Source organism: Conger conger, chromosome 12 (genome assembly GCF_963514075.1).
Source record: "Conger conger chromosome 12, fConCon1.1, whole genome shotgun sequence".
In the NCBI taxonomy this organism is placed as follows: domain Eukaryota; kingdom Metazoa; phylum Chordata; class Actinopteri; order Anguilliformes; family Congridae; genus Conger; species Conger conger.
Window position 1 is genome coordinate 20,305,119 of NC_083771.1, and position 23,259 is coordinate 20,328,377.

A 23,259-nucleotide genomic window follows, 5' to 3' on the forward strand; every position below is an offset into this window, starting at 1 on the left:
TGTGTGTGTGTGTGTGTGGGGGGGGGGGGGGGGACCTTTATGAAGTGGGGGTAACACTTATCTCCCTTCCAAATAGAGGACCATAAATAGTCTCAATCCACAGGCAGTATGATCAGTTCCTGTGTTGGTGGTGCAGTGTTTAGATTAGTGTAGCTCACGCATTGTTCACCCTTCGCTGGTCGTTACGTGGTGCCGAAAAGGCCCGGCGAGCCATAAATCCCACATCCTGTAACCGCTGGAGGGACCAGGCGGCGCAGCGGGGTCGCAACGGAGTTCGGGAACGTTAACCGTAACCCTCTTTTCATTGGGAATGCCTGGAAAACTAGTGTCCTTCCTGTTGAACGTGACAAGAAAGGAAAGAAAAAAATAGATCCCCCCCGATGTTTTCAGGATGCGCGGTTGGTTTCCTGGTGCGCTGTCTACGCAGGCCTCTGTTGTTTCAAGCCCTCCTCGGGCCCATCGATTTCTCCCCAGGAGTCGGCTCCGCAGATAGAGGAGATGACATCTCCAGCAGGATTGATTATCTTCCTCCAGCCCTCTCTTCCGGTACCGTGTGGAATTTCCTGGGTTTGAAAAATGGGAGCTTCCTGCTCCCCCTGCAGACCCTGCCGCCGCTGTACGGAGCTGGAAATCAAATTCCCCGGGCTGTCATCCCGACAGGAAGTGGGTCCAAAAACAGGGCTGGGGTGGGGGGGGAGGGTATATGGGTTGGCTGCTTTTCACTTGTTGAGGAACTTATGTACTTGTAAGTCCCTTTGGATTAAAAGTGTCTGATAATTGATTACATTTTTAAATTTAAATGTAGGGGAGCAGCTCCCCCAGCAGCTTCAATCATTCATTAAATAATATATATATATTTTTTTACATTACGTTATTTGTTTGACGCTATTATCCTGAGCGACTTACAGTTGATTTAGACTACGCAGGAGACAATCCCCCCCAGGAGCAATGCAGGGTTAAAGGCATTGCTCAAGGGCCCAAGTGTGCTGATCTCACAGCGGGGATTGAAGCACCAACCTTGTGGCTCCCAGTTATTTACCTTTAGCCACTACGCCACAGGTGCATCACTTTGGTGGCAGTTTCTCCAAGCAGCTGGACACAACTGTAGGGGGCGCTAGTGCTCCTTAGGCCCAAACAGACTGGCACTGGGTCACAGCTGGCTCATGCCTACAAACCAAGTGAAGCATTCACTGCAGGTTAATGCGTAGCGGACTGGGCTTGAGATTCTGGATCGCCAGTACAAATCACTGATGAGATACAGCCGTCGTGCCCTGGGAACTAAACCTTAATTGTTACAGTACATATCAACCTGTGGACTGTATGTCATAGAGACTGTAATCTGAGCAGGTGGGTGTAGATGTGGATAAGGGCACCTGCAGTGTAATACAGCAGACAAGCAAGGTGGAGGGGAACAGAGGCACAGGTGGGTTGTGTGATTGATAGACTGCAGAAAAACTGTGGACCAAGTGCCTGTAACATCACCCACTGTCTATCCATGGGCTCATGAAAAGAGTCCATAAACCATGGAAGTTGAGATTTTCAGGCACTGCCTTGGACAATTTGGAGCCAGACACTGCGCAGTAGAGAAAAGGGAATCCCTTACATAGGCATGAAGTCCACGGAGAGTGTGAAGTCCACAGCGTGAGAGAGAGTGACTCAGCCGAGAAGCGAACTGTGCCTGAGTCGTCCACAAAGTATTACTACATTGTCTTAATAACACAATCATTTATAGAGAATCTATAGATTGACTTAAAAAAAAAAAAAAAAAATTATCGTATTGTTACCACTGACAAGCTGGTGGCTGAAACACATATGCAGGAGCCAACCACACTGACACACGAGTGCAACGTCTCTCAACAAGACCGCATCAAAAATGAAGCCTCAATACAAAGCCCGGTTTTGGCTGCTTGGTTTGATTCCTCCTCAGCTTAATTTTGATGAATTTCCTGAAATGTGTGACTTCAAATGGAACGGACCACCCTGCCAGCTGTGTAGTACCTGAAAGACAGGCTCCTGAGCTGAAGACCCACCCTTCCAAAGCATCATCAGGGGAATCCAGATCAGGCCTGTCACGTATTTTCACACACTTTTTTTAAATAAAGCCCCTCCACCAGAATGAGCAGGACCACGCATTGTGGTGAGAGGGCCCTTCTAGAGCCAAAAACCTGCTCTACCGCATCTGTCCCAGACCAGGAAGCAGGCACACCAAACCAAGGGAAATAGCACAACCTTCAAACGCCAGCCGGAGTTCGGCTGCTCCAAAACAAAGAGACCACCATAGCATCATCAATCATCATGACATATGACATCACACACATATATACAGTTACAGATGAATGGTATTGATATACAGTGCTATATAGCCGATTTGAAATTTTGTGAAATTTTGTAAAAGTTTGGGGTTTGGGGGGCTGGACTGCAGGTCTTCGAATGACAACACCACAGACTGACTATTAGGGTCAGGGGTTGGGCAGGTTGGAGATCACTACCTCGATCTGGATAGCTGGACTGCAGTTTCCAGGCAACAATATCAAAGCCACTTGGACAGACAAAGAAAATGTGTAAAAAAAAAAAAATTGTTATTCACTTCAACAGTTTAGACTCGGGAAGGTCTGGTAGCATGTGGAACAAGGAGAGAAGTGCGGCTCCACGAACAGACTATTATCCATACGGATCCAGAAACCTGTGCTAACACACATTTTTTATTAAAAACATCTAGAGGTCACGAAGGAAATGAAAAACAGAACCTGCTCTGCGAACAAACAAACCAAAACAAATAGCATTTAATTTCTTGAAGACGCATTAAAGGAAAATATGGAGAAAAAAAAACAAATAAAAATAAAAAATTCTTCCCCCACATGGAAACTGTGCAGCAGGCCAAAATGACTCACACCTCAAGCAAGGCTGCTTGACCTACCAACAGGAAGGACCACTTCAGACAACAACGGTAACTGTCAAAATTCAAACCAGCTGAAGGACTGCTGGTTTCCTGTCCTGTATGTAGATTAAAGGGATTGGGAAAGTGGGACAACATTGGGACAACATAAATGCACATAAAGAATACCTGATCAAAGACCAAGTCAGAAAACATTACCCTGGTCACTTTGGGAGGGAGCTCAAAGGTCAACCTCTTGGCATTATTTACACTGAATGTTGTCATAATCATAACACAATATAATGGACAGTAAAAGAGGAGGTTCTATCTTCAGGTAAAGGCCACCTACAAGAGTGTTTCTCCAGATCTCGAGCTTCCCTCTTCAGTTTTGTTTTTTAAAACGAAACAAATACTTGCATACTTACGAAATGATCTACCCTTATGTGTAATAATAATAATAATAATAATAATAATAATAATGAGTCATTAAACTGTGAAGTAACATGGAAAACAGCAAACAATTTTACCTCTCAAAAAACTAATTTTAATTAAAACAAAAAAATGTTGAATCATTAACAAGTTTATAAAACAGTGATTTAGTTACATAAATAAATTGATATCGGTGTATCAAATCTTAATTTCAACTTCATGAGCATGTTGACACAGGTGATGAAGAACAATCGCTTACCTATTATAATAAATAAAACTGAGAAACATGATATTTCTGTTTCTAAACAAAAAGAGCTACAGACATACCTCTAAGGAAGAGAACAAGAGACACTAGACAACGTTTTGCACCAAAAAACATAAGAAAACTGCTTTTTAAAGCACAAGATACAGAACCATTCAGCTAAAATTAAAGACACTAAAGTTGTAACCAAAGTTGGTTGGCTTTTCATTTAATGAACAAGTTTGGTTGTTAGAACTCCAGTTTGGTTATTTTAAAGCGTTAAGACAAGGCAAGAAAGAAGGCTGTTCTTGTTTGAGGAATTCTAGAGAAAAAAAAAAAAGAGAAAAAAAAAACAAAAAGAGGAAAATGCGTAAAAAAATTAAATAAAATTAGAACAGTCAGACCTACACAGCAACTTTCTGTCCTGCACAAAGTCAATATGTCTGCAGAATCATTGTGTCTGTTATTGTGCATAAACGGAGCTTCCAAATACCTATTTTATTTTTGTTCACTGTGGAAATAGACGCAAATGTGGTCAAGCCAAATATATTCTGTAGTTTCGGATTAACGTTGATTAGCTTTTTCTTTTTTTTTCTAAAAAGGAAAAAAGTTGACTCTGTTTAGCCTGTTTATGTGGGATCTACACTTCTAGGCTGGGAGGCGCTCTGCCCACAGCCCTGCATCCTGGCATGGTTATGCTAAGGCTCGCTGCTCTGCTATGACGCCCTTTACAAGTGTGTGTACAACAGAAATATATTTTGTACGCAGATACAAAATATACCCATTTATTTGTTTAAATATATACCAGTCCAATCATGCAGTTGAAGAGGTGGCTCTGCATAGATGCCCAGCGTATAAGTTAACCACCTGAGCCAGCCCCTGGTGCAAGGTCCACGGAGTCCTTCTGATATGTTTCTGTTTAAAACCAAGCTACTGTAGCTTCAAGTATTTTGCATTACATAGAATATTCTTTATAAATTAGTTAACGTATACTTTTTTTTTCAATATTCAGACATATACTATCATATATACAGTACAATAAATGCTCTCATACTTCCTTTTTCCTTTCTTTTTTTTTCTTGAGAAATCCCTGAGAATGGATGTTGACAGTTGCTAAGTTTCCACACGAGTGAGCGCTGTGTTGTCACGCTTCTCTTGTTTCCTGTTGTGGTTGTTGACATACAGCACTGCGAAGCCATGTGATCAGCCAGGAGTTGGAGATCTCTTGTTTTTCTTGTTTTGTTTTTTTTGTTTTTTTCAAAGTAAAATCTGGATTTTTTTTTTTTTTTGTTTGTATCCTTTTGCATTTTTTTTTTTTTTTTAACTACACTGAAATGTGAGAATGGATTACAAAGGAGTAAAGCTGGATCCATACGAGGTACTTGTCACTTAGGATGGAGGTGCTTTGTTTGGTTTAAAGCCATATTTCTTTGAGGCTGTGAATGCTTAGAGAAGTAACAGGAGAGCTATGTGGACTTTCGCCACTGGACAACATATACTCAGTGTAAACCAAAACATTTTGTTTTTCTCTTTTGCCTCTCTCTCTCTCATTCTCATTCTCTCTCTCTCGCTTTCTCTCTCACTCATACAAATAAAAAGAAAAACACACAAACTTTCACAACATGACAATTTTCTCTTTTTTTGCGAACTAAATAGTTCTGCACACATTAATACCGGTGTGGCTCTTGTTAGTGTTTTTTGTCGTTTTATTTTATGTTTTTTTTTTTCATCCTTTTTTTTGTCATTTTAATGTAAAAAAGGGTACAAAGGCAGGCTCAAGTAAAAAGGGGGGGCAGAACACCGGTTACCCGAACCGTTCACGGACCAGCATCATGAGTTTCTTTTTGCCTTTGTAAATCTGTTTTAGGTTGTCGATGAACTGTCTGAACTGGATATGGCCGTCGTGGGCCATGAGGAACGTCTCTCTGGCCTTGCCCAGGAACTCGATGAACTCGCTATAGTGCCGCGGGCTGATGTGCGTCAGCCTGGAGTGCGTGGTGTTGATGTAGGCGCCGATCGTAGCGTCCAACAGCTGCCTTAGCGGGGCCTTGTCCAGCGACATTAATTTCCCAGAGTTCCTGCGCCCGTGCAAGGCCACCATGCCCGGCGTGGTGAGCGTGCACCGCCGCAAGATGTCCGACAGCACAGTGGCGCACTTCACGCTCTTCACCACCAGGGGGATGATGGCGGCCAGCTCGTTCTTGCCCAGCGAGTGGCTGAGCGCGCACGCCCACAGCACGTCGTTGATGGCGGGGTGCGTGTCCTGGTTGTAGCTCAGGTTGAGGTGGGTCATGGCCAGAGTGGCCAGCTTGTAGGCCCGCATAGGGTAGCCGCGGTGCTCCATGTAGCGGGCGATGGTGAAGAGCTGGGTGTAGCTCATGCCCGTGGAGGCGGCGTCCAGCACGATCTGGTAGGCCGTCTCGAAGGCGATGTGGTCCTTCTCGCAGAGCGTGAGCGCCGACAGGGCGCAGTTCTGCGGGTCCTTCATGGCGCACTGGAGGGCCAGCGTCCGCGCGCTGCCCGCCAGGTTCTCCTGCTGGTGGCAGTCCAGGTGCAGCCTCACGATGGTGCTGTTGGACATCACGGTGGTGGCCACGATGCTGGTCGCCTCAGTGGGGGTGAAGAGAGTGAACCAGCTCTGCATGATGCTGTCCAGCGCAAAGACCCCTGCCACAGGACGACAGGACAAGAGTGAGCACTACTGACGCTAACGTGAGCTTTCACACCCATATAATGCGTGGAGCTACCACACACTGTCAATGATTGATTTCTTGATCCACTGATTGGTTAATATACTTTATTGCTCCGGGGTGTGGAAATTCACATGGTCACCAGGAGAAAAACAAACGCACATCAATTAAACAGGAACATAAAACAAGGGCCCACCAAAATATTACTGTACCGAAAATGATTTACAATGACACAGAGTACAAGTCATAAAAACAACAAAAAAGAAACCAACAGCAACTCTGTCTAGAGTGGACCAATCACACGACTCTGCTCTCCGCAGTAAAACCCAATGGCAGGTTGCAGTAGGCGAGTAAACTGCTAGCATACGACGGCTCCCCTGCATTGCGAGCAGATGGAGCCCCGGATTTGGAAGCGGTTCCAGACATTTTCCTCTTAAGCCCCATCTCCGCCCCCTCCACAAACAACAGAAGAAGGAATAAAAGCTATGACCACAGCCTCTAAGGAAAAAAGTTTACTTATTAAAACCATGTTTTTGAGTAATCAAGTAAAGCACATTTTCCATGAGTGAGTGCCACATCACACGTGCTATCATAATTTAAGGCAGTACCTTGTCCTCGACTCTTGAGAACAAACTTGGAGAGGCCTGAGTGACTCACCCACTTCAGTGGCACATGTGACTAGCCATCGCACCATCTCTCGCCTGCGCCAGTTTAGCGTGGAGAGTGTCATTCTCATAACCTGGGGAGGGACAAGGGTGTGAGGAAAGACCGTGAAAACAGAACACAGGCCCCGAGTTGGATCTGCACAAATATTTTAATCTGCCTCAGATTCAGTCAATCTGCTTCAATATTATTATAATCTGGTTTTGTCATATTTTAATCATTTTAACACATTTTAACCTGCACATATTTGTGTGTGCTTCAATCATATCTTAATCTTCTTCACACATTTGAATCTGCTTCAATCTTCCTCAGTAATATTTGAATGTGCTTCCATATTACTTCTCTAGTAATTAAACACCCCATATCTCCATGTTGTCTTGGGAAACCCATATTAGCTAAACCATTTGCGGTCACTCAATTTGCCGTTCCTAGCAGGTAATTTCCGCAGAAATAATTCCACAGTTCCCAGAACCCTCCCTCCCACCTGAGCAGCGGGTAAGTGGCTACCTGAAGACCCAGCTCCAGCGAGACTTTGAGCAGAGTGATGTCGGGCAGACTGTCCATGAGCGTGGCGATCTTAAAGGCATCCTGGGCCAGCTTGAAGATGTGCGATGAGGAGTGGATGTTTTTTTGGATGGACTCTAATACTGTTTCAAGCCGTCGACCGTCACCTGAAAGGTAGAAACGAGACCACCTTAATTTCTGACCGATTACACATGCCGTTGCTACCAATACATTACCTACTTTCAGAACGTAATGCATAATGAGGAGAATAGGCCATTCAGCCCATATAGAACATGACAATAGATACTGAAGAAATAGACCATTCAGTCCATGTAGAACATGAAAATAGCTTTGCAATAACAGTGCACCAAGACAGCCCCAAGGTTTCTGCCTCTACTAAATTACCTTGGCAAAGGTTCCACACATTCACAACTCTGCGTAGAGAAATACTTCCGAACATTTGTCCAAAAAGCAAAACTTCCTGACATTCTTTCATAAACAGTCCTTAAATAAATCTCCACTGGGTTGCACCTCTGCTCACTGTTTGTTGATATAATGTGATGGACGTCTCTTGGCCTGAGTCACTTTACAACCCTAACGTGGTAAAATAAAGGTTATATGTATGCACTAATAACAGAAATTTGAGGACAGAGCTGAACATTTGAGGAGAGAAAGAGTCCAGCACAAACTTTGTGGCCCAACTGAGAAGATTAAGCCTGCTGAACAGAGAGGCTTGTCATGTCCTGGGCCCTCCGGTAACAACCCCCCCTCCCCCTCCAACCCCCATACCCGAATCACCGGGCTGCCAGGTGGGATGGTACGGTTTGGCAGCCTCAGTGTGGAATCTGAGCGTGTGCGTCCTGGAAGGGGGTTAACTAGTCCCACAGACTCCAGCGGTTTGGAAAAGGGGAGCAATTTATTCAGCGTGTTTGAGTAAAAACCCCTCATCCAGAGCCAAGGCACAACAGAATGCCGCAGCGCTGTTGGATGAATTCGGGTGCGAAGGGTGTCGTACCTCCGTGTCCCTTCCTGCACGCAACCCACCCCGTTTGCGTGTTGAGGGGACACGGATCTTCCAGGAAACTGCTGGCCCGTGGCACGGAATGGCGGCACCGGGCGTGTAGAAATGCGCTGAGTGCGCTTGAGCCGGTATGTCGGCAGCGAGTGTATGGAAAACCATTGAGTTGTCTGAACACGGAATGGCGGCTGTGCCTACCTTTGGCTGCGGTGAGCATGGTGGAGGCCAGCTCGCACTGCTGTGACTCGATGTGGCTGAGGGTGAACCAGCGCGGGTAGCGGTTGGGAACCACGGACACTATGTGGTGAGGCCGGGACATGTCGCCTGTGGGAGCTGTGGACTCCAACACTGGTAACCTGGAGACGGAGAGGGGGAGGGGGGAAGAGAGAAAGAAAAAAGAAAGAGAGAGAGGTATGTTAGGAAAATTCTGGAATTAGGCCACAAGGCTCTTTATTATGACTTCCAACAGATGTGACTACTGATCCGGCAAACCTTCAATATCTACCTTCGATCTACCTTTTGTCTGTGAATTAGGTACATCATGGTACCACAGAGCAACAGCAAAACACAATCCTGGCACTCAAGTCATGGATATCAAGAGGCCAATCGATCGAAAGTGTAAGCGTTTGGTTAACTGAGCGACCAGACTTTCAAACCAACAAGCAAGACCCGCGTTCAAATGCAAATTTGGTTGAGGCAGAACGGCCTCCAAATCGGCTTCCCGAAAAAGGAGGAAAACATTCCGGAGGCAGTGGAACGCTGCATTGGAGTGTAATGATGTATGAACTGTGAAATTCCGGGGAGAAACTCTCGGAGCTGTTCCCTGATCCCAGAACGGTATCAGGTTCGCGCATCTCATTTGAAACGCATTAAAAACCCGCTAAAAGCGCCACTCCGCCGGGGGTTTGCCACTCTCCAGGCACACGGCCCGCGAGAGAGGCGACTGTCCCCGGAAAGTGGGGCTCTCATTTTTAGGGGTGGGGGAGCTGGGCTCAGGTCTTAAGAGCCCCAGAAGAATTTTAGGAACACGCACGCTAAGAAGAGAAGGCAGTGAGTTTGGCCTGTTAATGCCGGCTCCACTTCCTGTCCTTCTGAGGTTAAAGGTCAGCCGCTCTCTGTGCTGACTGAGTGGGGAAGAGTGCTGAGCAGGTACGGGCGGGCGAGGTGCGGTCCGCAGGCGTGTGAGCGCACACACACCAGGGAACCGCCCGCAATCTCCCGTCCCGAAATTAGAGCGGGAATCTCTCCCAAGAGCTTCCGTTTCATTAACTAAACTTACAAGTGTCTGCATCTAATCTCATTCCATTAACCCCACCCCCCAAACTCCCTCCCCATACGTTTCTCCCAGTCAGCTATTAAATCCCCCCCCCCCCCCCCCCCCCGCCTCCTTTATAGACGCTGGGTAAGTTATGGGACATTCCCACCAAGGACTAGTCTGGTTTCTCTTCCTCATATAACCACGTTAATGACCAACCTGACTCTAATGCAGAAACGCAACACCTCACATTACGGAGCGACAGGCGAGCCACACGACTGCAGGAGCACGCTTGCTGCAAACACGGCCTGCTTTTCGGATCCTCAGCTGGGGCACAACCACCGCACTTGTCCCTGATTTCAGTTATGGACTTTGTTGCACGTCGCTCTGGATAAGTGTGTCCGCCAAATGCCTATAATGCAGGGCTCTCCAACCCTGGTCCCGGGGAGCTACTGGGTCTGCTGGTTTTTGTTTCACTGTAAAATCAGCAGCCTGTTGAGACCCAGGTGAGGCGAGTTAACTGTATAATCAACTGCTCTCATTCATGAGTTAAGTGCAGAGTAAACCAGCAGACCCTGTAGCTCTCCAGGACCAGGGTTGGAAACCACTGCTGTAATGTAATGTCATGTACTGTAAAGTAATGCTAAGGGAAGCAAGCTAAGGCCACGCTCTCTGAAAACGGCCCGGCCGAACCCCACGAGCCACAGCGCCAGCTTCCAAAAGTCAGGCCTGCCATCGACGCTCCGGTTCTGCGGCTCAAGAGGAATTCTGCCGACGGGTTTTTTCGCGGCTGTCGCCACCTGAGGAAGGATGCAGGCTCCCGCAGGTAAATGGAGCGGTTTAACAGCCCATTTGCAGCTGTACGTGTGGGCTCTGGGGTGGCACGCACCCCCCCCGGTCCCCGTCACCTCTGCCAAACGGGACCCGAGCTCCTCGGTTTGGCACTCTCCCGATTGCCTGGCTGCCACAGTGTCCCAGAATCCTCGGGGGGAGGGACACAGGGGCCGGCGAGCGAGATATACATCACAGGCCCGGCTCCTGAAAGAGCTCTCCAAACCGCTCAGAGCGAGGGAAAACAAGCTTTTCTTCACTTCCTGAAAGGTTTTGCCAACATAAATTCCAGGATTCTTTTCCTCATCTCCGCAGTGTAGATTCTGAAAGATTTCATTTTAATATATTACCAGACCTGCGCTATCCTCTCAACCGTTTCCCTCAGCTATTAAAAGTCAACAAACCACATAGTGAAGCTGGTAACCAAGCACAGTATAAATACACGGTTGCTGCTCGTAACGTGTTTGAGTTTCTCCTTCAGTCCATGGACTTTAATTGAGTGTTTTTATTTCCGTTTTAGCACTACATCTGATACTCTCAAGAAACGTCACTCAAAAGCCGATACCGGAATGAAACCAGGAAGCTCGAATGTGAGAACTGAACTCTGTTAAGGAGAAGCCAGGGAGCAGCTAACTGTGTTTTTTTCAGGCAGGAAGAGGTGGAAACTGGCAGAGCCGGAATGAGAGCCACAGGGTAACGGGAGCCACAGTCCTGGAGGGGGCGCTGTGTCTGAATTAAACCTGCAGACATTAGACACCGTTGTACTGATGAAGCCTGGTGGCGAGACTAAGACCCCCATCACTTGACCATTGTGTGCCAAACTAAACTCCTGCTGTGTTTTGCTTAAAGGTACAACAGGTACTTTCGGATTTCTAAAGGTCAAGAGAGGAATTGCAGCAACAAACACGTTCAAACCACAATACTGTTTATCCTACCCCTTCTCTGTGAACGCGCTGACGTTGAAACGCCATTAGCTGTGGCAATTAGAACCAATTTTCAACAAGCTTGAAATGAGCTTGAACTATTACAGCTGTGCAATGTTTTGGTACAGAGTGCTGGCCTGTCAATTGCATATTTTGAAACCCGAATTTAAGGACTATAAACACAGGCAGAGTCAACATGTCAGTGGGCCTTTTTCAATGATAGGAAGGGATTTACAATGGTTTTGTAACAATGGTTTAACACAAATATTTTGCCTATTGTACCTTTAACACAAACATATTCAGAAACAGGCTCCAGAAAGGGCTACAGTCAGAATCCACGATCACTTCAAATTCAGGGCTCAAATCGCAACCCTTCATTCACACAGTATTTATTTACATAATTTCTTAAACCTGACACCTACATGGGGGTTTCGCTTCGGGATGCCCAAAGACGTGTCACATACACCGAAAATATAAATAAATAAAAAGTAACCCTTCAGGGTTTCATTCAGGAGCAGCGACCGAGACGACCATGGCTCTGTAACCCAATCACAGCCCAACGTTTTATTTTCTTTTTCTTCTTTTTACGTAACCCGGGCAACAAATGAGACGATCCCTGCTGTCGGTGTCACACAGCAGGCAGCCAGAGGACACGCCCCACGTCCTGGGGGGGTTTGGGTGCTTCCTGCGGACCGCTGCCCAGAAGGGGCGAGGGTTTTGCGTGCCGACGGCCGCGGCACTCAGAAAAGAATGCTCTGTTTACGGCGCGTTGACACCCCGGCCCGCTCCACCGCCCCGTAACTACACACCGCTGTTCCAGTTTGGCGTCCTGCTCTGGAAACTGCACTCGGGACGGGCGGGATCCAAAAAGCCGTTTCCAGCCCTTCCTGTTCGTCCTGCTGCTCCGTCACCCCCCCGCTCGGTCCTGACGCCGCCTTCGGTGACGGACACGCCTCAGACGGTGCGGCCAAGAGCGCCGCGGCCCGGCCAGAGGTCCGGGTTTACCCAAACCAGATGGCCGGGACTGATCTCACAACGGCAAAAACAAAGCCTGGCCTTTCACTCCTAATTCAATGGAGACGAGCCGTGAAGGAGAGAAAAACAAAACTGCAACGTTTTCACGCGCGCGAGACATTAACCCTTTCACCGCACGGTCTATCGAGACCCTGATAAGCTCATTGCTTCTTTCTTGTTGTGCGGTTCACGTGTTCGAAGTTCTGTGCATTTCAAAGATTGGCCCCCACTCCACCCCCCCCCCCCTCCAAAAAACCCCCCCCCCAAAAACAAACAAACAAAAAAAGAACAGCATTTAAAATGGTGGCGGAGAAAAACAGGGAAAGAAAAGGAAAAACAAAAGCTGTTGAAGAAACACAAGCGCTCCTGGCGGTCTCCGTGGAAATGTGGCAGGACTCTAACATGGCGGCCTGCTGGCGCCTGTGGCAAGCGAGGAGTGGTGTGAATATGAAAAAGAGAAAGAAAAAAAGACACGCAACACCCTCCGAGGCCAAAATGAGACCCAACGCCACATATTTATTATTCACACATTTTCTAAAACTAATTTTCAAAGGCAATGAATTATTTAGCGAGGTTTCGCCGAGGCTGCTTTGTGATTAAACAGTGCCCCAAATACTCCCCTCCTGGAGAAACTCTGAGGAGAGAAGTATTCCCCCTCACTAAATGAAACGCCTCTTGCTTCGCGAGGCTTATCCTCCTCAGCGGAGTGTAAACACGCAGCTCAGAGCACCCCGCTGAACACACACCCCGCTCTACACACTCCCCGCTCTACACACTCCCCGCTCTACACACTCCCCGCTCTACACACTCCCCGCTCTACACACTCCCCGCTCTACACACTCCCCGCTCAACACACTCCCCGCTCAACACACTCCCCGCTCAACACACTCCCCGCTCAACACACTACCCGCTCAACACACTACCCGCTCAACACACACCCCGCTCAACACACACCCCGCTCAACACACTCCCCGCTCTACACACTCCCCGCTCAACACACTCCCCGCTCAACACACTCCCCGCTCAACACACTCCCCGCTCAACACACTCCCCGCTCAACACACTCCCCGCTGACGCTCCGGGAGAAAAGAAGAGGGCAGAGAACAGAAGACAGAAAGCAGACCGAGTGACAAAGACAGAATGAAAGAGTATAAACAGACAGAGGCCTCTTAACGCACGCTCTTAAACGCACACTCTATCGCACACTCTATCGCACACACAGACATGCACTTTGGGGTTGTGGGGTGTGAGGGTGTAAGTGTTGGGGTTGCTAAGTGTGAGTGTTGGGGTTGCCATGTGTAAGTGTTGGGGTTGTGGGGGGTAAGTGTTGGGGTTGTGGGGTGTAAGTGTTGGGGTTGTGGGGTGTAAGTGTTGGGGTTGCTCTGTGTAAGTGTGTGGGTTGTGGGGTGTAAGTGTTGGGGTGGCTCTGTGTAAGTGTGTGGGTTGTGGGGTGTAAGTGTTGGGGTTGCTCTGTGTAAGTGTGTGGGTTGTGGGGTGTAAGTGTTGGGGTGGCTCTGTGTAAGTGTGTGGGTTGTGGGGTGTAAGTGTTGGGGTTGCTCTGTGTAAGTGTGTGGGTTGTGGGGTGTAAGTGTTGGGGTGGCTCTGTGTAAGTGTGGGGGTTTTTGGGAACTCACCGCATGGCTCTCAGTGCAATTTTATACGCCAGTTCAGCATCGTGAGGTAGGAGGGAGGTGAAGAGATACTTGGCGAAGGTGTGCATGGGAACGCTCTCTCTGTACACAAGCTCCCCAAGACCACTGTATGGACCACCTGTAGGGAGAGAGAGGGAGGTAGAGAGAGAAGCGTTGAGCATCATCGAGGCCACATCTCACAGCAGAGTCTGTAGGAGGTCAGAGTGTAACAGAGGTGGGCTGTGTGCAGCTGCTCTGTGTGTCTGTCGCCTCCTCTAGAATGAAAGCACATTCTGAGAGCTTGGGGTGGGGTTCTGGGTATCTTTGGGGGATTTGAGGAATTTTATCGGGAGTAGGACTTCCTGCCTCACTCGTGTGGGGCGGGGGGGGGGGGGGGGCATTATGGTTCAATTCCCGCCCCCACTGCAATAAAGAGGAAGGATTTGGAGTTTTTTTGAGTAACGTTCCAAAATGACCATAGCAGGAAAAAGGAGAGAAAAAGGGAAAAAACTAACAAAAAGGGATATGCGGGGAGAACAGAAGCGGGGCGTGGACGTGGGGGAGGGGCCGCTCTGGCGGTAATCTCTTTAGGGCCTGTGAGGGCCCCTTCTCCAGCCAGACGAAACCGCCACTCGCTTTCAAGCAGTTTTGTGTTGCCCGCCCGCAGTACAAGCTGCCGTGCGGAAAGCCACATGTGAGAGCCGTCTCCCCAACCGCCCCCCGGCCTGCATCACATGACCCCAGTGCCCACTGGCTGCCGTCGGGCCTACTCTCCGTGCCAAGCCTGGGAACTCTATTATTCCCGCCCCCAGCGGTGGGTGGTCCTCCCTGGGGTGGGGGGGTGGGCTTGGTGGGGTAATGGGGGTGACTCCCCAAACTGATTCGCCCACCACATCCTACGCCGCCCAGCAGGGTGACGACTTCCTCTGCGTTTGGCCGTTACGGTGTCAAAAAACACGTTCTTTAGTTTAGTTTCCATTAAGGCTGTGCAGGATGCCAAAAACATGTTGAGTTCTTATGCTGATATTGTGACACTAAGACGTGGAGCCTGTTACAGAGCCTGGGCTATGTTGTTCAGACATGCACACACAACAGCAAGTCTTTTCCGCATCGAGTCAAGCTACACGACAGCCTCAGCAGTCATCGATATTAGATTAATAACCAAAACAACACTGCTATTCCCTGAAATCAGCCAGCTCTGCTTTGAAAGTGTTTTTCCTCTCTGCAGAAGAGCCTCCACTTTCTCTGGAACATACGGCAGACACCTGGGCGTTTCTGGCTCCTGATGCCCAGCCATATGCCAAAGGCACTGACGGCTTATTGGTTGGATGGCTAGAAGCAAACATTTTGATCGAGGTGAGCACAGAACCTTTTTTCCTCCCTTTATGTCTGTCTGGCAAACGCTTGCAGGGTTTAGCAAAAGGCACCGTGAAAATCAGCCATCTTGGCCTAATAAGACAGAAGTAACGGGAAACAAGACAGCAGGGATCAGCAAATCACCGTCCTCAAGGGCTGAGACCTGCTGCTTTTCCACCCTCCCTTTACCTGGGAGTCAGGTGTGAAGATAGTCTGGCCAATCAGTAGCACTAACTACCTAACTAGAAAAGAAAACCACTGCTCGATTTGGATTTGAGGGCCTGAGATGATGATCCCTGTGCTGGAAGCATAGCTAGCATTGGATGCAATAGTCTGGTATCCAATGTTCATTCACTGGTCTGGGAATGTTGTTAACCAGTCTATGTCCTCCTACATTGTGAGTTACTCTAGAGAAGAGCATCTCTCTAAGCGAATGCAATGTAAAATAATATAATCCACAGCAATATTTTCAATCCTTGTTTTTAACTATATTTTAAAGAGGAGAAAAGAAAGCCAGGTCAGGATTGGATTGGAGGGCCAGAGTTGATGATCCCTGCAGCAGGGGATATTCTGAACCTGTGCTAATTGGTCTTTGTGAGCAGGTCACAGGACGGAGGCGGGTGGGCGGGCGTGCCTTGCCTTCTAACAGGAAGACCGCTTGCTTGCGGAATATCTTGACCAGCGCGTCGTTGAGGTCCACCTCCAGCAGCTTGGCGATGAGCTGCTCCTCGTTGCGGCACACCTTCTCCTGGGCGTAGAGCCCGTCGGGCATGACGCGCTGCTGCCCCAGCCCCACCAGGGCCATCTCCACCGCCAGGGACAGGCACGTCTCCCCCTCCTCCAGGAACCGCAGGGCCGCCGGGAACCGCTGAGGGTCCAGGAGCTTCGCCTGACCGCCGCCGTCTGAGAGAGAGAGAGGGAGAGAGAGAGAGAGAGGAAAAGAGAGGGGGAGAGAGAGAGAGAGGTTAACATTTGCGACATTAGCTCAGGCAGTAAGAGCTGTCGCCTGGCAGCCAGGGGGTTGCCAGTTCGATCCCACCCTGGGTGTGTCGAATTGTCCCTGAGCAAGACACCTAACCCCCAAATGCTCCTGATGAGCTAGTTGGTGCCTTGCATGGCAGCCAATCGTTGGTGTGTCAGTGTGTGTATAAATGGGTGAATGAAACCATCAATTGTCCAGCGCTTTGGATAAAGGCGCTATATAAATGCCAACCATTTAGCATGAACATAAGAGTCAGAGAGCACTGCTGGGGAGTCACAGGACTCTGTTGCTCTTCATCCTGCGCTGCTCCACGGCTACAACACCCCCCTCTCGCCCCAACCCCCCCCCCCCCCACCCCACCGCCCATCTGCAGCGACCACAGTCCTCCAGCGTCTCTCTGGCTTATGAAGGACTGCAGCTTTTAATTGGCTGTGAAAAGTCACATCTCTGGGGCGCCATGCGGACGCGTCTCTGCCGCAATTAAAGCGGGGCTCTGGGTAAGAGCGCGATTATTACCACCCCGCCCCGCCAGGACCCCCCGCCGGAATATTCCACCAGCCGCGTGAGTACTGGGGGGGGGGGGGGGTGGGGGGCAGCCCAGTCTCTGCTTATTAAAGGAAAACCCTAGAAAGCTCTGGAACATCAAGAAAACATCTGAGGCCACGCGCTGTCGGGACAACCGACAAACGCACACTTCCCCTTTCTCAAAAAAGGAAGAATGCCGCCTGTAATGCCTCGCAGTAACAAGAAACAGCACTCAAACTGTGAACAATGAGAGCGTAACAGTTACATTTACCCATGAAATATACTACAAAAATAAAATATATTATTATTATTATGATTGGTAGAATGATTATTATAAAATAAAAGGTATATTATTACATTCAAAAGACAGTGTGTGAATGTCACCATGCGACTGCGCTTAGGCAGCAGTGATCCCTGTTAACAGTCATACATTTTAATCACGATCAGTGTTACTATTACTTATTCATAATTACAGTGAAATATCTATGAAAAAGAAATGTATTATTAGGAACGAATACTATTAGCACCGTTGCCTTACAGGAAGAAGCAAGAAGGTCCCAGGGCCTCTCTGCTTGGAGTTTGCATGTTCTCCCCGTGTCAGTGTGGGTTCCCTCTGCGTACTCTGGTTTCCTTGTTTGGTCTAAATTGCATGAGTGTGTGAGCGAATGGGGTGGGTGCCCTGTGATGGATCGGTTGACTTGTCCAGGGTGTATTCCTGCCTCTTGTCCAATGCATGCTGGGATAGGATTCAGCACCCCCAGGAACCCTGACCAGGAATGAGTGGAATAGCTCGATGTACAACGGGATTTGCTGATCGGGACTAGCAGGACTGATCGTAGACAGTGGACGGCACACAGATCAGAACCCACGGGGAGTCAGGACTGTGAATCCACATCCAATCCAAACTCTGCCCTTGAGTGCGCTCCTGTCTGAAATTATTTAGACTTCAACAGTCCTCTTCAAAAAAAAATTTAAAAATCAATACTTCATCATACAGTTATCTCTTAACATGCAATTCTAATTGGAGTGTGAAATGAATATTTTTTTGGATACAAGTTAATAAGCATTTCTAAAGGATCCCACAGATGGAGGTGACCCTAAGGCCAGCACAACGGTTTTACAGCGAGGTCCGTAAGTATTTGGACAGTGACGCAATATTAAAGGACAGCAATTTGCACACATTTCACTCAATATGGATTGTAAATACCCTCAAATCCAAGCTGATTTTCATTTTCACACTTTCATTTGAGGATATGTACATCCATATGGAGGGACCCATGAAGGAATTACTGCCCTTTCAAATTGGGTTACTGCCCAAATACTTACGGACCTCACTGTATGAACACACGACTGGTCCAACTGAAAGCTTTCCTCTCTTTGAACGTCCTAGAATAGCGGCGTAATTGGGGGGGGGTCTCTGGGGTCGACCCTAAGAGGATCAGCCTCCTAATCCCTGGCCTCCAGGGAACGAGATCAGTCACCTCTCACACCCGATCACGCCATCGCTGATCCGGCCCGGCGCAAGGCTAAACGCTAAAGGACACTCTCCGGCTCCAGGTGCTGCTCTGCACATATGATAAGCGGCTTGATTTCCTGCGATAAAGGAGAAAAACCAACAGAACTGTTGACTTTGCTCTGGGCTCGGTTTTGGGAGAGAAGCATAAACACTGCGTTTTATGGCCGGACCTCGAAACAAAAGAATAACGGTCATAAATTCATAAAGCTTCACGCGTTGCGTTTCCCCCAGAAGGTGAACACTAATGTGTAATCTGCGACCGGGATGGGTCAGGCCTCCGCCTGGGTCCGGGGGCGGCGTCGGGGAAACTGACGCTTTTTCCAGAGAAACTCAGGTGATGAACTGCAGGTGCAGTAACTCGGAGGGTGGGAACTTTCCGGAACATTTTAAAAGCTTCGCCTCCTCGTTCCCCTGTCCCCATTACATCAGTTAATATCTCAACTGGGAATTGAAACTGAAAAAAGAGAAAAGAGACTTTTAACTCGCTTCCGGGTTTTAGGGCTGAAAACGGTTGCACAGAGTACCCAGAAGCACACGCTCTCCCGTGAAAGGACAGGATGTCAGCCATTACCACGGTGGTGGTAATGTCAGACGCGCACGCAGCCAGAGGAAGTGACATCACATGCAGCTGAACAGGTGGACCATCAAACTGCATCAAACCGACCAGCAGGGGTCGCTAGCGAGCAAAGAGACACTGAAAACCAGCTGAGTAAAACTCTGCCAGATGGGGGGGGGGGGGTGATGGTGTGTGTGCCAGTGATGGAAGGAGCGTCTGGATCAGCCTGGCAGTGCCGATCAGCTGGACACCCGCATCACAGCCTGCACACTGCAGCTCTGACGACACAGTCCGCCCAATCACAGAGAGAGATGGGAACAAAAAAACATTTAAATCAACAAGGCATTAAAAATGCACAGAGGATGAGATCCCATCCAGTTTGCTTTCAGACCCCCCAAAACAGACTTCCTTCAATTCACACTTAAAATAAAAAATAATAAATCTATGCTGGGTCTATTAAGAGTGCATGCACTGGGCTCATGCACTATGCATGGCCCTAATTGGTCAGGGACATTTGGTGAGACTCGACAGGCCGTCCGCTGGCCTCTGTCTAATGAAACGCTTCGGAAAAGAGGGAGATATTACAGAGCCTTCCTACTCGGGGGTGAAACAGAATGTTTTAAAAATGAATTAATAGTGCCTTAACAGCTCATTGTAGCCTGGCTCCTGATTGGAGGAATGGTTGCTAAGGGTACTGGAGGTGTCTGGGGAGGGGGTAGGTGAACTGGGGTAAAACAGGTTGATTTACACACCCAGTCACACTAGCCGTTTGGGCTGATATTCCAAAAGCCGGTTTTAGTCCTTACAAAATAAGGCCCTCAGCCAATAAGGGCTGACCCAAGGCAGGACCTCACTACCTTGGCCAATAAGGGCTGACCCAAGGCGGGACCTCACTACCTTGGCCAATAAGGGCCGACCCAATGCGATGACCTCGCTACCTTGGCCAATAAGGGATAATTGGAGGCGAGTAGTAAATGGTGCACATCACCTGAAAGCACAGCCCTTTCACCAGCCGCCTCCAGCCAGCACAGGCTGCACATTCTGCCACACAGCGTATCTCAGTGCCCCCTTGGGCCACCTTCTACTTCCATGAGCAGGGGACAGGGTCCCACACACAGACACACCTCAGTGTGTGCGCACACACACACACGCGCACAAACGCACAAACGCACGCACGCACGCACGCACGCACGCACGCACGCACGCACGCACGCACGCACGCACGCACGCACGCACGCACGCACGCACGCACGCACGCACGCACGCACGCACGCACGCACGCACGCACGCACGCACGCACGCACGCACGCACGCACGCACGCACGCACGCACGCACGCACGCACGCACGCACGCACGCACGCACGCACATATCCCAGAACCCCATGGAAAACCATCATGTCAAAAAAAAAAGAAAGAAAACTAGGAATGCAAGAGTGGAGCAGATATGTGGAAGAGGCTGCTTCACAGCTGCCATCACTGCGAGATTACCCATAACTGACTGAGCACCACCAAGTCAAAAACTACACCCGAGACCGACACCCCACCAAGCCAGTAAGAGCTGCTGAACAAGTGGTCTGTACGGGAGCTCTGAGAGACCGGAGCCTCCGTGCACGCCACGCTCTCACGTCTCCGGGGGACCTCGCGCCCCTCAGACAGCGTACCTGAGAAATCCAGGACCCCCGACGAGCCCTCATCCTCGCCCCTCTCCGTCAGCGTGCTGAACAGGGTGCCGATGGGGTCCAGGGGGTGCCCCACCCACCCCTCCAGGTTTGTGATGGAGGTCACGCCTTTCAGGAGCAGCTCTGGGTGGGGGGCAGGAAGAGAGCGAGACGTTACTCCACCACACCACGGACATGTACAGTGCAGTCCATAAGTATTTGGACAGTGACACACATATATATTTTTTCCCCTCACCCTGTACGAACAAACAGTTTAAATAAAACAAAACACTATTTTACATTATTGGCATTGGGCAGACACTCTTATCCAGAGCGACGTACAGTTGATTAGACTAAGCCAGAGATATTCCTCCCCTGGAGCATTGCAGGGTTAAGGGGATCTTATCGTGGTAAGACCAGGCATTAAACCGCTGACCTTGCATGTCCCAGTCATGTACCTTAACCACTACTCTACGCTACAGGCTGCCCTGTGTGGGTAAAGTGCAGTTCAGCTTCACGTACAAGCCCCAGACATAAGCCTGTATGGCGCATGTCGAGTGTAGAACACTGGAGCACCCATGGAAGTGAATGGAGAATATCAGAAACTCAGTTTTCATGGTTGTCACATTTCCAACGAATGACAGATTGTGAAAAAATGTTATATGTAATAAAAGACGTGAATTTTAATAAACATTTCCCCAAAACATCTGGATCAAAACAACTACTACATCACAAACTGCTGCACATTATGAAGCTTATGATCACAAAAAAATGACCGATGAGGTTCTTTGGTCTTTAAATCACCTCAGGTTTCTCCACTGACTTAATGAACAGCGAGCTCTTTTGCCCTCAAGCATGCAAAGCAGAGCTTCCTGTTAGGCTTCCCCACCAGGTGTGTGTGTGTGTGTGTCTGAGAGTGTGTGTGTCTGTGTGTGTGTGTGTCTGTCTGTGTGTGTGTCTGTCTGTGTGTGTGTCTGTGTGTGTGTCTGTGTGTGTCTGTGTGTGTGTGTGAGTGTGTGTGAGAGTGTGTGTGTGTGTCTGTGTGGGAGTGTGCGTACTCTATGCACCGCACACCAAACAAAATGAAACACCCTCACACAGGGGGGAGGAGGAGGAGAAAGAGGAAGAGGGGATGAGAGTCTGGATCTTCATCTTCAGCGACCCATCTCCCGAAAAAGGGGTTCCCCATGGACCCTATTGGGGTTCCCCATTTTAAAATGTGACACGCACACATCACTGGGCTTGGGTTGGTGTGAGAAGCTTGCCAGTAGCTCTCCTAACAGTGGCTCCTGTCCTGGGCTTAGGGGCGTGGTGAGGGGCGTGTGACAGACTGATTAATTGGCACCGCTATCAGCTTTAGGCTTATTAGCAGCACCGTTCCCTGTGAGCGCAGCAGTAGGGCTGCAAATAACTGGGGTTTAGAAGCAGGAAGTAGGAAGCTCTGCGCTGGTGCTTAACATTCATGTGCGGTGTTGGCAGTGGAAGCTTCTCATTTAAATGTGAATTATGCAGACGCACAACAGGTCGCCATTTGCATTTAAATGCGTTTGACCTGGCATGCCAGGCACAAGTGGACATTAAGCTTCTGAACAGCACATTACAGGGGGGGAAAAAAATGAGTTTCCTAGATTTACAGGACAACCGTCGCAGGATGAAAAAAGACACAGCTTCTCCACCTCCGGCTATGAGGAGGACTGCAAGGTAAAGATACGGATTGAAGAAACAGAATTTCGGTGTAAACAGTGAAATAATACCAATCTCGTTCCTCACTACATGACAATATGGAAAGAAAGCCCTGTTTCACCAGCTTTCTTACGGCCTTGTGTTTTGACCTCTGAGAGAGCGATTCTGCACGCGACACTGTCAGATGATCGAGATTAATCTTTAAAAACCATGGACAAAAATCCTCCAAGAATGACACAAGCACTCACCAACTCAACTAAACCAACACATTACAGAAGAAAATGGCATTTAAAAATGTAATCATTAACCCACTTAACCGTCAACCAGTTAGTCTGTAACGTTCATACCAAACGTTTGAGAGAAGTTTGACTCCAGTTCTGAAGGTAACACTCATAAAATACAGCTCACTTTAAATACCATACAGTTTACTTTATCGGCACCAATCAACCAGCTTGGTAGACCGGCACGGACACTATTTCTTAATGTCAAAGTAAATGGGGAAACAACAAGAATTTACTATTGCTGGACAATCTCCCTATTACTCATTAATAATGAGAAACACAATCTCCCAGCGATCAATCAGGAAGTATTCAAACTCTCTGTCAGGACGAAGGCCCGAGTTCAGCCGTAATTCTGACGCTTGTCGAAAAGTGAGAAAACTTTTCACGCTCACGCTCTGCACCGCGTGGGCCTGGCAGGCCATGCTAATGATTAATCCTAACAACAGCTCCCCGGTGAAGGCATTGAATGATTAATGCAACAACAACGAAAAGAAAATTCCCCGGAGAAAAGTTGCCCATTACAACGGCAAAAGGATGGTAGTATAACTGTGTCACTATATATAGAAAAAACAATTAATTGTAAGGCAAACACAGACAACGAGACAAACGAAAATAAACTAGCCAATT

The 23,259-nt window shown here is 48.5% G+C and overlaps 1 protein-coding gene across 2 annotated transcripts in view; it reads right to left on the bottom strand.

Moving 5' to 3' along the window:
- Positions 1 to 3,396: 3,396 nt before the first annotated feature.
- Positions 3,397 to 23,259, bottom strand: part of zswim6 (zinc finger, SWIM-type containing 6) — an 82,180-nt gene continuing 62,317 nt past the window's right edge. For both annotated transcript variants that reach the window (XM_061263576.1, XM_061263578.1), the window contains exons 8-14: positions 20,672 to 20,812; positions 16,070 to 16,333; positions 14,078 to 14,213; positions 8,619 to 8,776; positions 7,406 to 7,569; positions 6,893 to 6,974; positions 3,397 to 6,212 (exon numbers count right to left, since the gene is read on the bottom strand). In XM_061263576.1, coding sequence (XP_061119560.1) covers positions 5,350 to 6,212; positions 6,893 to 6,974; positions 7,406 to 7,569; positions 8,619 to 8,776; positions 14,078 to 14,213; positions 16,070 to 16,333; positions 20,672 to 20,812 — 1,808 coding nt within the window. In that variant the 3' untranslated portion in view covers positions 3,397 to 5,349. The remainder of the gene's footprint in view (positions 6,213 to 6,892; positions 6,975 to 7,405; positions 7,570 to 8,618; positions 8,777 to 14,077; positions 14,214 to 16,069; positions 16,334 to 20,671; positions 20,813 to 23,259) is intronic.